The sequence below is a fragment of the Misgurnus anguillicaudatus genome, chromosome 20 (assembly GCF_027580225.2).
Source record: "Misgurnus anguillicaudatus chromosome 20, ASM2758022v2, whole genome shotgun sequence".
Lineage (NCBI taxonomy): Eukaryota > Metazoa > Chordata > Actinopteri > Cypriniformes > Cobitidae > Misgurnus > Misgurnus anguillicaudatus.
In genome coordinates, this window is record NC_073356.2 from 37,751,165 (window position 1) to 37,765,928 (window position 14,764).

General features: G+C 34.8%; 1 protein-coding gene across 2 annotated transcripts; it reads right to left on the reverse strand.

Moving 5' to 3' along the window:
• Nucleotides 1-2,509: 2,509 nt before the first annotated feature.
• On the reverse strand, nucleotides 2,510-14,230 carry stm (starmaker). Of its 2 annotated transcripts, none has more exons than XM_055220305.2 (22): nucleotides 14,109-14,230; nucleotides 13,745-13,806; nucleotides 13,308-13,325; nucleotides 12,014-12,043; nucleotides 11,806-11,850; nucleotides 11,647-11,688; nucleotides 11,513-11,539; nucleotides 11,171-11,209; nucleotides 11,051-11,095; nucleotides 10,592-10,636; nucleotides 10,470-10,508; nucleotides 10,339-10,377; nucleotides 10,011-10,040; nucleotides 9,648-9,713; nucleotides 9,428-9,490; nucleotides 7,141-7,842; nucleotides 6,459-6,515; nucleotides 6,018-6,065; nucleotides 5,136-5,162; nucleotides 4,259-4,303; nucleotides 4,067-4,138; nucleotides 2,510-3,305 (listed from the first exon to the last, which is right to left on the reverse strand). In XM_055220305.2, the coding sequence occupies exons 1-21, from the start codon at nucleotides 14,117-14,119 to the stop codon at nucleotides 4,071-4,073; spliced, it is 1,548 nt and encodes a 515-aa protein (XP_055076280.2). In that variant the 5' UTR covers nucleotides 14,120-14,230; the 3' UTR covers nucleotides 2,510-3,305; nucleotides 4,067-4,070. The 2 variants fall into 2 exon arrangements, with proteins under 2 accessions (XP_055076280.2, XP_055076281.2); XM_055220306.2 differs by having other exon boundaries at nucleotides 11,647-11,685; nucleotides 14,109-14,229.
• Nucleotides 14,231-14,764: the final 534 nt, after the last annotated feature.

Genomic DNA, 14,764 nt, shown 5'->3' on the forward strand with positions numbered 1-14,764 from the left:
TGCAGATATGTATACATTTGGTACCAATATGCACCTCTGAGGTACATTTATAAACTCTTTAGGTGCAAACCCTGCTGTAAAATCCAGCTAGACCAGCATAACCTGGTACCCTGCTGAAAAAACCAGCATGGACCAGCATGGGAATTATGCTGGTCTAACCCTGTTGTAAAATCCAGCTAGACCAGCATAACCTGGTACCCTGCTGAAAAAACCAGCATGGACCAGCATGGGAATTATGCTGGTCTAACCCTGTTGTTAAATCCATCTAGACCAGCATAACCTGGTACCCTGCTGAAAAAAACAGCATGGATCAGCATGGGAATTATGCTGGTCTAACCCTGTTGTAAAATCCATCTAGACCAGCATAATCTGGTACCCTGCTGAAAAAACCAGCATGGAACAGCATGGGAATTATGCTGGTCTAACCCTGTTGTAAAATCCAGCTAGACCAGCATAACCTGGTACCCTGCTGAAAAAACCAGCATGGACCAGCATGGGAATTATGCTGGTCTAACCCTGTTGTTAAATCCATCTAGACCAGCATAACCTGGTACCCTGCTGAAAAAAACAGCATGGACCAGCATGGGAATTATGCTGGTCTAACCCTGTTGTAAAATCCAGCTAGACCAGCATAACCTGGTACCCTGCTGAAAAAACCAGCATGGATCAGCATGGGAATTATGCTGGTCTAACCCTGCTGTAAAATCCATCTAGACCAGCATAACCTGGTCTAGTGAACACCAGCTAAAGCAGCACCAAAACACAGCATATGCTGGTCTTGCTTTTTTCAGCAGGGTAGCTGGTTTTAGCTGGTTTAAGGTGGTAGTAGCTGATTTAAGCTGCCCCCAGCCTGGTAAAGCTGGTGGTTCAGCTGGTCTTCCAGCCTGACCAGCTAGACCAGCTTAAAAAGTGACCAAAACACAGCTAAACCAGCTTGCTACAACAGCAAATCCAGCTTAAACCAAGCTGGGAGACCAGCTAAAACCAGCTCACTATGCTTATGCTGGTCTTATATGAATTTTTCAGTAAGGAAGGTATACTAGCTAGGGATGGTACAGCTAGGGACCATATTTTTTCTGATGGTATGCACTGAGTGTTTTTATCCCTATAATATATTAACCCATGCCGTTTTGGAAGTTTACAGCAACTGGAACTGGTTTTGCGATGTATAGTCATATAGTATAATTGTAAACCTTGTCTCACTGTTACCTTTGGATATTAGAGAAACAGTAATCAGTTAGCATCTTATATTACACAGAATGAGTGTGACCCTCATGTTTTCAAGTTAAAGGTAGCTCTATTCTCACAGATATCAACCACTACATCAGAGTAGATCTTAAACCCTCTTACGCCTTAAATTAAAGTATAATATTTCTAAAGGCTTCTCGTGGTCTTCCGGCCCCTTCGAGGCTGTTGGGAAAATGGGCGACTAATGCACTGTGAGGGTCAAGCTTCACTGGACGTCTCCATTTTGAAACTTAGCCTTTGGTTTTACCAGCCTCTTGTAAAATTTGTGAAGGTACGGGGGTGACGGGTCATTCACACGCAGAGACCCATGAGTCACGCTCGGACTGGCAGGGCAAAGCTGCTTTGTTCTGAGCTGTTTGGTGGCTTTTGTCTGTGATACACCTTCCTCTTTCTCCTCATCCTCCTGTTCCTTCACCCTAGGGCCTGGTTTAGACCACCAGGTTTAGCCGAGATGTAACACGAGATTGAGTTGTGATCCAAAGAGCTGGTGGTAACACACGTGGAAACTTAACTCTTTCTCTGGGTAAGGGTCAAGAAATCTGGTCTGCTGGTTAAATCTTTTAAAAAAATGAAGTTAGAGATAAGATAAGACTTTCTTTGACTAAACCACTGAAATGTGATCCAATTTATAAGGGTATTAACACGATCTGATAACATTTAACACTTAAAGGGACAGTGTACCCAAAAATTACAATTCTGTCATTATACCCATCAACACAAGTTGTTATTATCCTGTATGAGTTTTTTAATCTTTTGAACAGAAAATATATTTTGATGAATGATATTAAACACAGTTGGTGGAAAAACAAATACTATATTGCCTTTATTTATCAAAATATCTTTTTATTAAAATAAATACAGGTTTATAACAATATAATGGTGCAAATGATGATGTTCATGTGTGAACTATCTCTTGCTCGTTTTAAAATGTTTGGTGTTTAATTTTTAGTATAAATATTTAAGTTACAAAATAAAACACTTGTTTTTACATTATTCTACAATAAAATGTATAATGTTTTCTTGAAGGTTTTGATTTTTAAAGTCTAGTGAAGAGTGTATAGATCATAATTTATATTTAATTTGAAGAAATCTTATAGAAGATTGAGATAATAAAATGTAAAAATATTATTGAGGTTCATGTTAAAATCTGATTTTAATACAAACTTTTGTTTTCTTTTTTTTTGCAAATCAAAGTGCAGTGTCCACACAATTGAGATTAATCATCAGGAGAAAAATCTTCAGAAAAGACATCACAAAAGTCTGCAATTCATCTCTATTTAATCTCATTGTTCAAGAGAAACAATTGAAACAGTTGAAAATAAGAAACTTCATGTGCCGTTTTTCTACACATGTTTAAATTTACACAAAAATAACCCAAAAGTCATGGTCGCGGATTACCTGACAACCCTTTATTAGTTTGCTCCCTGTGTACATGTTAAACCACTTTAAATCTATACAACATTTTTTTCAGTTTCAGTTTTTCAAAACAATCTCTGCTATTACATTGCTAGTTTATTAGTATTCTTTCAAGAGTCTATTATAAATTGTCTGTACAGTCTTAAATCATTTTTTGGGTGGGTTAAACATCATTGTGTGACATTTCAAATAAATCATTTTCATTGTAGCAGCTGCAGTCTTTCAGATAAACAAAAAGTATCTCATTGTCAAGACACCGCATGGAAAACAAAAGAGGTCCACACTGTAAAAAAAAAAACGCAGCGTGAAGTTAAATCAACTTGGTTTTGCAAGTCAATTCAACTTACAATTTTAAGTTTTGGCTTGTGAAAAGTTGACATAACTTATAAAATCAAGTTGAAACTGTTTAACTTAATTTTTTAAGTTAATATATGTTGATTTGACAAAACTGCTGTATATTTTTACAGTGCATGACTCTTGAGTTAGTACTACTGCCTATCTTAAATCTGTCACATTCAGTCAAATATATTTAAACCCTGGAACCTTCACCACATGACAAAGAGAAAGAGGGGGCATCAATGGGGTGACATTTTATATCTTGACCTTCTCCGATGATTCTTTTACGTCTCTCTAGGAAAATTCTGGAATAGGAAAAAAGCAGAATTCATAACTGATATTGTCTTTCATGAATGTATTAGTTTTGCAGTTTAATTGCATTCTTTCCAGATTATTCAAATAAAATGACTAAAGCATACAGGACTCAAGGGGGCGATAGAGTAACATTATATTCTTAATGCTAGAATCATCTAATATGATCACCAAAAACTATGAAAAGATGCTCTTTTATCTAATAAAACTAAATGTTTTTGTAACTTAATAATACTTTAATATCTTAGATAAAAATTGAATGTCAAACTAAATAATTTTTTGTGCTGTGTGTGAGAAGAGCGGTTCTCTTGTAATTGCTCACTTTTAAAGGGATAGTTCACGCAAAAATGAAAATTCTATTATGATTTGCTCATCCTCGTGTAGTTACAAACCTGTATTAATTTTTTTGTTGTGCTGAACACAAATGAAGATGTTTTGAGCAATGTTTATAACCAAACCTTTAGGTTTTGAATACTCATTACTATTTGTAATGAAGCAGAAAACTGAAGCACCATTGACTTCCATTGTAGGAAATATTACTACTGAAGTCAATGGTGCTTCTGTCTTCTGCTTCATCACAAATATCTTCCTTTCTGTTTTTAGCAGAACAAAGAAATCCATACAGGTTTGCAACTACACGAGGGTAAGCAAATGACGACACACCTTTAATTTTTGGGTGAACTATCCCTTTAAGAGGTTTCAGGATCCTGCCTATAAAACGGTTTTGTACACAGGGGGACAGCTCAGATGATACCTGTTCAATCTCTTTTGTATTGTCCTGATGGTAAGGATCTTGGCAAGGGGGTACTCAAGTCATGATTCGGCCCTGAGAAAAAACAACAACATTTGATTACAAATCTTACCTTTCATGCAATCACATGCTTTCTTATCTCCAGAGGTTTGTTCAACACAGTGATTGTTTGAAGAATCTCTACAGTGTCAGTACCTTGTGTTGTGCCATTAAAATGACCGTCTGCTTTAGTTGGAGCATCTTTAAACAAATAAAAACAACATGTTCGTTATTTGTCCTCTGGAGTAATGTACGGTATATCCAGATCATTTCATACTTTTACATTTGTGCATCAGGCAGACGCTTTAATTCAAATCGATTTACAGATCATTTAGGCTAAACTTTGTTTGTGTGTGTGTGTGTGTGTGTGTGTGTGTGTGTGTGTGTTCACTGCACTGTAAAATATGATATTAAATTACCATGCATTTTTAATCAAAAAAACCTTGACAAATTGTTTTCTAAATTATGTCAACACTTTTAAATAGTAGGTTGAATGCAATTGAGAATTACATAATTACGTTGTTTAAACTTTATGGTTCATTTTTTACAGTGTGGGAATCAAACGTATAACCTATGCGTTGTTAATGTTCATACACTGTAAAAAAAACAATGCAGCATTTTTGTCAACATATTTTTTGTGTTACTTAACAAATTACCCTAAACAATTTCAACCTGTTTATATAAGTTATGTCAAATTATCACAGGTCAAAACTTAAAATAATAGGTTGAAACGACTTGCAAAACCAGGTTGTTATAACTTCATGCTGAATTTTTTTTCAGTAAGTGTATCAGCTGCACTGTAAAAAAATGCAACACAAAGTTAAAACAACTTGGTTTTGCAAGTCATTTCAACCTACTATTTTAAGTTTGGGCTTAAAAATATTGACATAACTTATAAATTCAAGTTGAAATTGTTTAGCTTAACTTTGTAATTTTTTTAAGTAACATAAAAAATATATGTTGATTTGACAAAAATGCTGCACATTTTTTACAGTGTGTTGTTTATGATGCTGTAAATATGGGAAAGGCTTACCCTTTTTATCATCAGTGTCATCATCATCTAAACATAAAAATATATAATGGCAACATCAGAATTCATTGTGACTTTTGCACACAGTTACTTTCAGTCAGACAGTATTAATCACACTAGACGGCACAATCTTTTCATTTAGACGTTGAGAAGAAACTTACGATTCGCTTGGCAAGTAAATAAATTTTTCTTATTTATGTATTTTCTTAAATGCCCTTATAAAAATTAACCCTATTTTTTGGTGTATTGATCACTATTAGCAAAACCATGCAGTAACTATGTTTTTTTGTTTGTTTTAACTGCATGGTTAATCTTCGTAAGGGTGCGTGAACATGTGGCATAAGCGCAAAGGGTTTAAAGGTGCAGTGTGTAATTTTTAGAAGGATCTCTTGACAGAAATGCAAAATATTATACAAAACTAAATTATCAGGGGTGTATAAAGACCTTTCGTAATGAACCGTTATGTGTTTATTGCCTTAGAATGAGACCTTTTATCGACATACACCGAGGGTCCCCATACGTGGAAGGCGTCATTTTGTGCCGCCATGTTTCTACAGAAACTCTTAACGGACAAACTTTTTTACTAAGTTGTCTCCAATGATTACATGTTTGTCCAGTGGCGGCTACCATAGCTCCTCTATGCGTTTTAAAAGCAAGGGGTGAGCAGTGGACTAAGCCGTTGGTTGCAATCCGTAACCTCACCACTAAATGCCACTAAAATTTACACACTGCACCTTTAAAGCCAACGATCTAAAGAATGGTGGCTATCTGCATCAACATTTCAGTTTTTTATTGCCAAAAAGGAAACTTTTTAAACATGTTCACACGATTCTTACAAATATCTGCTGAGATTATGAAACATTTGAGATTATGAGACATAGTTACCATTTGCTGTTGACTCAGTAGATGCTACAGAGTCACCGCCCTGATCACCTAGAAGATAGCACAAAGATTATTAAGTAATACTACTTGTATTTTAGCATTAAAAAGCAGAGATGGACAGACTTTTACTTTCTACTTGAGTACATTTTTTAAGTATCTGTACTTTATCTGTGTTTTTCTCCACTACATTTAATAAATTAATTACGTTTTAATAGTGAAGTAGGCTATATTTAAAATCTAGTACTTTCTCACCTTTACTTGAGTACTACATTTTTTTTAAAGTAATTAGGTCTTAAATGAACTTAATGAAATGTAGTTGAATTTAAAAGTATTGAATGTAGAAAATAAACGTTTTCCAAAGAATAACGCTTTGAGTACATAATAAATGTACGTACTGTCCACCTCAGTAAAAAGTGATATTGTGATCTATTTTGACTCCATTACCATGAGAATCAACAGTTGAGTCTTCCTTTGTCTCTAGTGATGCGCTGTCTGGGGAATCTGAATAGGGGAATTACAAATACATTCAGTATAAAACACTTTACAGATACAGTAAAGACGTACATCCTACAAAATCAGTCCTACAACATGATCTCACACAAATCAGTCTGATTCAGTGTTGGGTAACTTTCACTCAAAAAAATTTAAATAAGCATTAAACATTAACATTAAGTCTTTAAAGAATAAAACTATAAAATATGAGCATCATGCAAAGCATTGTGGGCACCAAAATCTGAAGGAAAAAAAATGAAAAAGGTTGATGAGGATTTATTTTTCCCAGAAACTAGATTTAAAGATTTAAACTCATATAAACAAAAAACATCTAATGGGTCGAAGACTTGGACAGTACTGTTGGTGTGACGACAATATTAATGGTTCTAATGATATTTTGGTTTGGTGAAAAAAGTATAAACCACTACTAATTCCACTTATCATTGCTTAAGACACGCTTGGCAGCTGATTTTAAACCTGTCATGAGCTGGAAGATCATCTTGTATCTTCAATACTCCATACCCGCTTATAGGGTGTAGAGACTTGTTTTTGCAACATGCTAGCCAAGTTTGGACCAGCTAATCACAGACTCAACACCCACTACCATGTTTCATCTCAAGTTGAACGGATTTACCTTCTTCTCCTGTTTCTGAGCTGTCTTTATCGGTCTTGCTGTCACTGCCTTCACTTTCTGTGGACTCGGTGCTGTTCTTCTCGTGCTCTTTGTCTTTGCTGTCCGAGTCCAGACTGGAGTTGTCATCATCAGATTTGTCTTCTGTCTTCTCCTCATCTGACTGACTGCTCACAGAATCCTCGTTTGAAGCGACATCTTCCTTGTCCTGCTCGTCTGGTTTGGACTCATCTTCTTTATCCTCATCCTTATTGCTGTGGTCACTTGTCTCATGCTTGTCTTTGGTGTCCTTCTTCTCGCTGTCCTTATCCTCGTCTTTTGTGTGTTTGTCTTCATCGCTCTCTTTGTCATCTGATGTGTCAGAAGATTCTTTCGTGTCTTGCTCGCTCTCCGAGTCTTTCTCTGAGGTGTCTTCATCAGCATCCTTGTCTTTCTTCTCTGTGCTGTGTGAGTCTTTCTCGGAGGTGTCTTCATCGGCGTCCTTGTCTTTCTTTTCTGTGCTGTCTGTGTCTTTCTCAGAGGTGTCTTCATCGGTCTCTGTGTCCTTGTCTTTCTTCTCTGTGCTTTCTGTGTCTTTTGCGTCTGAATCTTCATGAGAGGAATCATCAGAGGAGTCTTTGTCCTCATCGGTATCCGAGTCACTGTCTTTGCTGGAGTCTTCATCTTCTTTCTTTTCATCTTTGTCTTTATCTGCTTTGTCTGAATCTGTATGTAAAATCAAATGATATGCCATTAAAATTGAATTGTGCCATTTTTGTTCCACTAGCATCACCAATATTTATGGTGGTGGAAAATAATTGACGAGGGGACTAATTTGCATATTACTACTGAGTAGAGGCGGAGGCTAATTTGCATATTCATAGTTCTGCGTACACTACATGAGGCAAGGATAGAGTTACATTTAAGCTGTTTAAAAGCATAAAGAATGACTGTGACAGGTAAAACTTTTATAAATGCTCAAAGATGAGTTTTCAGTGATACAATTCTTGACTACAGGGGGACTTTAATACTCAAACTCAGTCATATTCACTAAGCATGCTAAATGCCTATGAAACTTAGGAAAAGTAATGAATGTGGTCAAATGAAAAAGTTTGGTTGTATTTTGCCATTTAAAACTAGAGGATCACCCAGTTCAGACAAAAAACTAAGACCAAATTTATTTAACATACTTTTGCGAGAATTCGGCCGTAGCTGTATCCCTTCTAGCCACAACCGAAGCCGAGCGTCACGCTTTCGAGGTGCATTGTGGGATTGATAGTGGGAAAGCGATTCAAATATGCAGTAATATGGGATTGTTAATAGTATTGAGGAAATATTTGTCACACGGTAAGTGACCTCAGTACACTGTAAACCAGAGTATACAGAAGTCAAACCTCACCCAAATGCTGTAACATTAGTATACTTAAGTATTTACTTTAGTAAAGAGTTGAAAAAATGTAACATACTATCGTATATTAGAGTAGTCATTAGACTTTGTTTATGCCCCTCATAGTCTTGTGTAATTTCAGTGTTGTTGCTAAAGTCAGATTAGGATTGCAAACCATGGCCGGCCGCTTTGAATGACCAAGCCAAGTCCCGCCCAAGAGGCCATATAACTGACACGTAAATCAACCAATCGCGTTTCGCTTTGTGTCACGTCATGTTTAGGGGCGTCTCTCGATTTCACCACAATAACAGACAGGTGTGCGCGACCTTCATTCACAAACGTCTCTCTACACTTTTAAGTTTATAACAACGATATAAAAACACGTTATAATATTTCGCATACTTAATAAATGAAGCGTTGATTTGATCTTGCTGAAGCAAACTGTCACTGATGTAAACACGACAGCTTTTTGTGACGTGAGACTACCAGAAATGTGAGTAAAGTTAGTTTACTGTTCAAGTAACGTTATGCTACACAATTTGTTTTTACACATTTTTGCAGTGTTTTATTGTCTACAAGAAAATCAGCACAAAAAACAAGTGTAATATTTTACTTTTCAGTGATATTGCTTCAAATATGTTCTGACTGAGTGAAAAGGGAAGTAGGTGCAGCACCGTAACGGATGACGTCAAAGCACCGCGAGAGCGATTCGAGAACTCGTACAGAGAAGTTTAATTTTGACTCGCTCTCGCGGTACTTTGACGTCATCCACCTGTCAGTTTTTTTGGGGCCGTATGACCAATGTTTACCTGCCGTGTTCGGAAATAATAATTTGTTGTGGTCATCACCTATTATATTGTGAGATATTATAAATAAAAGGGACTGTAACAGTTTGGCAACTCTTGTGATTTGTTTTAAGCTCACCATCAGAGTCGTTATGTTCATCTGTTTCATCTGAATCCGTGTCATGTGAATCTTCCTTTTTTTCTTTATTAGGACAAATACACAACTGTTAACTTCAGGTTGAGACACATCAACAGTGTAAATGATGATTTTATTTTTTTTAAAACTAAGCCTACATTATTTCACACACACACAAGAACAATGAGAGTATTGTTCATACTAGTAAAATAATTGCTGCTACCTGGTGAGCTTTCGCTTGTATCATCATCAGATGCGTCTGAGTCTTTCTTTTCATCACTATTTCCCTCTGAAAGGACACAATAAGTACAATAGTTATGGTTTTAACTGTGAAGTGACTTTGATTTAACCAGAAGATTGAGTTTCTCATGATGTTGTGCTGGGTTTGGATGAAAATTCCTCTTAAACAAACACAGTGCCTGCTTAACCATTAACTAGTATTAGCGGGAAGTTGTAGTTTGTGCAATGTTGTTAAAGGCTTAACACTAATACCCTAAAATCTGATTTGTTAACAGGAATGTTGTTCAGGATCCAGGATTATGTCATATACAGAGAAATAATGGAAAGCAATGCATGAGAAACTAACCTGAGTCTTTATCCTCCGCTTCATCTGTCTCTGTAAAGCAGACAGACACATTTACAGCTGTTTATACATTTTATATGACCTTTATGTCAGCAGCTTATTACACTTTTTTTAATTTCTTTGAATCCATTTAAATAATGTATCAATTAAGTTTTAGTTTTATGATAAAGGTGTGATTGATGTGTGTTGTTGTATTGCATTTATTTGTGCCCTTTTGGAAGCTTTAAACTTGTAAATCTTTTTTGTTAAATTAGAGTAAATAAATTATGTGGTTTACATTTTTGTGTGAACATTTCCTATATGAAAGACAGGAAAGAGATTTTTTGTTTACCTGTTGACTTATCCTTTGAATCTGCATCATGTTCATCATCTAAAAACATTAAATGTCACATTCTTCATCATCATCATCATCATAATTATCATCTCTAATCATGCTGATATTAATTCTTGTATAACTTTTACCTGTGCTGTCTTCTGTTGATGGTTTGGCTGTGTTTTCATCTGTAATACATGGGAGGTCATTTGGTCAGATTATTTTATACAAATAGTTTCTTTGTTATTATTAAAATGCATATTTCACCCACCAGAATCATCTTTCTTTAGCTCTGACGCATCTCCATCTGTTGTGTCTAGAAAAATGTAAATCATGAAAAGAGAAGTCATCTACAAAAATGTACAAAATAAATATGTGATTCAATAAGAAGGATTTTTTTGGTATTTTTGGCATTCACTATGTTTCTACTCTACGGTTGTTTTTAGTAAAATGTCAATTTTGGATGACTGTATATTGTTATCATAAAACTTTTAGAAGTGGTCATTGTTAAGAGTATTAAACTGTGTGCTTGTCATATGTATACATCATGGTATTTAAATGGTACTATAAGGTCATACAGTTGATGTAAGTGTACAGATTTATGCTAACAGCATGGTACTTTTTGAACATTTAAAAAAGAGGGAAGAACTGTGCACATGTTTTTCAAGAAAATGAGGGATGAATTTGTATAAATTGTTGCTTGTGTGTTTGGGAATCTTGTCGATCATACCTTTGGAGTCTGGTCTGTCAGTGGATTCATCTTTGCTTTTCTCATCTGAAATAAATCAAGCTGGTTAGTTTGGGTGCGGTTTTAACCAAAATATGTTTGAAAGAGGGGTTTGACTCTTACTGTTTGTTTCTGATGATGTGTCAGTGGGGCCATCGACTTCTTCAAAAAGAGACAACAAATCAAATGGTAAATTTAAAGACAGAAAAGTTACTGGTTAATTCATGTTCTTTACTACTATAGTGTACTAGTATTACAATAGTGCTGTTGTGTTACATGATTCTGTGGAAAAACTTTGTTTTATGTCTCTTGTAGTTATTGTTTCTTTTCTAATCCTACAACTTTTTAAAAGTGGGCTTTATTTTTGTACTTTGTTGATGTGTTAACTTTATTTCTGTGGTCTTTTTTGTACTTTTGTGGTGTGTTCATAGATTCTTAATTTATTTTCTAAATTTTATTACTGACCTGGTTTATCTGTTGTGTCACTTGAACCTAAAATCAAAGAGATGCATGGGTAGATGTTGAGGACAATGTGTGTGTGATGTTATTATAAACGTTGTTAAATTCATTGTTGATCCCTCTCCAGAACCATCTCTTACCTGTATGTTTCTCTGATGAATCAGGGCGATCTGTAGTTCCTGCCGAAGAGACAATTTTACATTTGGTTATTTGAATATCTGTTTGCATATTGCATATTATCTATGAAATACATAAACTAAGATATTTCCCTTTTTAGTGCTTTAAATAGCCAAACTGACCTGGATCTTCTTTCACATGAGTATGCTGAGCTCCATTAAAATGAACTAAAAGACAGAAAACATGCATAACTGATGTGAAATGAGAATCATTGCTTATTCATCAACATCAGTTTGAATGTCTTGAACATAATTAAATTGAAATTAGTAGTAGAAAATGCATGACATGTTTACGTCCTGTTGTCTTTGTAGATAAGATGAGATGACCTACCAACCATGATTTCCAACTGTGATCCAGTCTCTGAGGTTATATGACATGAAAATAAGATCACAAAACACAATTGGCAATATGCACTACATCAATCTTATACAGTATCTGGGTGATTCTCACGAAACCATTGAAACACCACAGCACTAATGATTTTAGCTTTAAAATGTGTAATATAGTAACATTATAAAGCATCAGAATTAACACAATACTGTGTTCTACCTTGCACAATGTGTGATTTCAACATAAGAATTTATAATTGTAAATTTTATCTCATTTTCTGCTGAAATTCTCATTACAGCAATGTGTTTGAACATGTGTTATGTTGTAATTTAATCAAATTAACACAAAAATATTAAGAAAAAAAATAAATGGATGTTTTGCTAGACTACTTTAGATGACAGAAAAAATATTTACTGAATATTCATGTATAATAACAATGAAGAAAAATTAGGAAAATGATGTGTCCATGCCTGATGTTCTCATCCTCCGCAACACTTTTTGAGAACAGTTTAAGCACACATACAGAATTTTAATAAAGTTTGATTTTGAGTGACCAAGCACATGGACCAGTTACTTCAAGATGGCAACCAGGTAAGATCATTTTTTTACAGTTAATTTGAAATATTGTCTTGTCAGAATGCTTACACGACATTTTGATTATCATTACCACAACAGATGCTTATTAAATGTTAATTTAATTAATAGAAGCATAATACTTTGATTTTAAATGCATGTGCAGAATCTCCAAATTATGTTCTTTCAGGTTTGTCATGTCATTTTGAAAATATGTCAGTGTTGATGTTTTCTGACTGTTGCGGTAATGAGATTTTTTAGGACTAATTTTTTAAATTATGTTACAAAAAGTGTTAAATGATAAGTAAAAGTTTTTTAATTAATGTTCCCATTTACTCCAGACTTTGTTTTTCAATGTCTGGTGGGAAAAAAAGTAAATTTAAGCAATTTTTACATTTTCATGCTTGACATTTTTAAAACCAAGTTTTCGTGAGAATCACCCATCTATGACTGCTCAGAAGCACTTGTTACTTAAATGTAGAGAAGTCAACAAAATAATTGCTAACATGCAGTAAGCATTTTTATTTTAAATTACGAAATTGTATAGCTGAGATCAGAAGATTGTTATAGAAAAATGTAAATCTTCATTACAGATGACAGAATATGTATGGCCTTTCTACTGTATGAGAAATCAGGAGACTCATTTAAATCTCATTGAAACTACTCCACAGTCGAAACTATTGCTGAAATAAAGAGATTAAATTGCCTAAGTTTTACTTACCATCATTGTCTGTTGAAACTGCATGAAACATCCAAGAGAAAAGACAGACAGAGGTTAATGATGTGAATGCATTGAGCTATACGAGTCGGTCTCCTATAGAGGCCCAGTTTAATTCTAGCAGCACATGAACAGAACTCTATTGTGTTGTGTAAGAGCTCTGATTTCAGTCTCATTAAAGGGACACAGCAAATGTTTCATGTTACCAAAAGAGAAGATCACAAACAATCATTTAAGGTGTGTGTGTAGCCCATATATGTGGCAAGAACAATTAAGTGTAATGAGTAAAAAAACTTACTCACTAACCCATTGCTATGCATACTGATGATACTTGCTGTTCTTGTGTTGCTCTAATTGCTTTTTTAATTGTTTACCTCATTTGTAAGACAAAAGCATGTGCTAAATGACTAAATGTAATGTAAATGAGTAAGTTTTCTTACCTTGTATTGGTGCAGCAATGGAGACAGACACTAATCCAAAGACCAGCGGGATAACCAATGTCCTGTAGAAGTGAACACAGAGAAATGAAGTACTTTATACGTATATATGTGTGTGAAAAAGTGCTGTTTCAGTGCATGTATTACAAAAATGTATACTATATGTAGAGATATATAAAAAAATTATTTTAGCATGGTTTAGTGACATTGTTAGTTGTGTTAATTCTTATTAATATGCATGCACAAGTCTGTTTTACATCTGATGCACCTTTTAGTTATGATTACTGTGAATATTTAACAAAAAAGACAATTTTTTTAATAACAAATTCTAATTGAAATGCAAATGAATGAGTTGTGATGTACTCACCTGAAAAACATTGTAAAGCTTCAGTAAAATGCAGAAGGAGATTGTCTGAAGTACTGGAAGTTTTAGTGCTGTATTGAGCTCCTCTCAGATCTTTTATACCCTCAGTGGAGGTGGTTGAGCTAAAGACCAGAGGCGTTACATGAGAACTTCCCAAAGTTCTTCTCATTAAAACAGGGTTAAGAAATCAGGCGGTGTGACTATTGTTTACAGCTTTTGTAAATACGTCTGCTTCTGTGGCGTACTTCTCCTTTGTGATGGTGTTTTATGTCTTAATGTTGTGAATTTGACGTCCTGTTCTTGGAAAAAAAAACAAAGGGTGTCACATTGGCAGAAAATGTTCAAGGTTTTCTGTTACAGGGAATTTTTATCTCTTTATATTACATATTCCCTATAGGACAGAGTGCTTTTGTAAATACATCTTTCTCTGCTGGCGTTTCTGCTGTCTGTAATATCTTTTGTGATTGACTTTTTGTGATGGTGTTTCTGTCTCGAATGCTGTGAATAGCAGAACATTTTCAAGGTTTTGTGTTACAGGAGTTTTTATATCTTATATTGGATGTGTATTGGACCTGTTCTTCTGGACAAACACTGTTAATACTTGGAAGAAGTGAGAGGTACATTGTTAATCTGATTACACTTCTCTTTCAGGGTTCTTT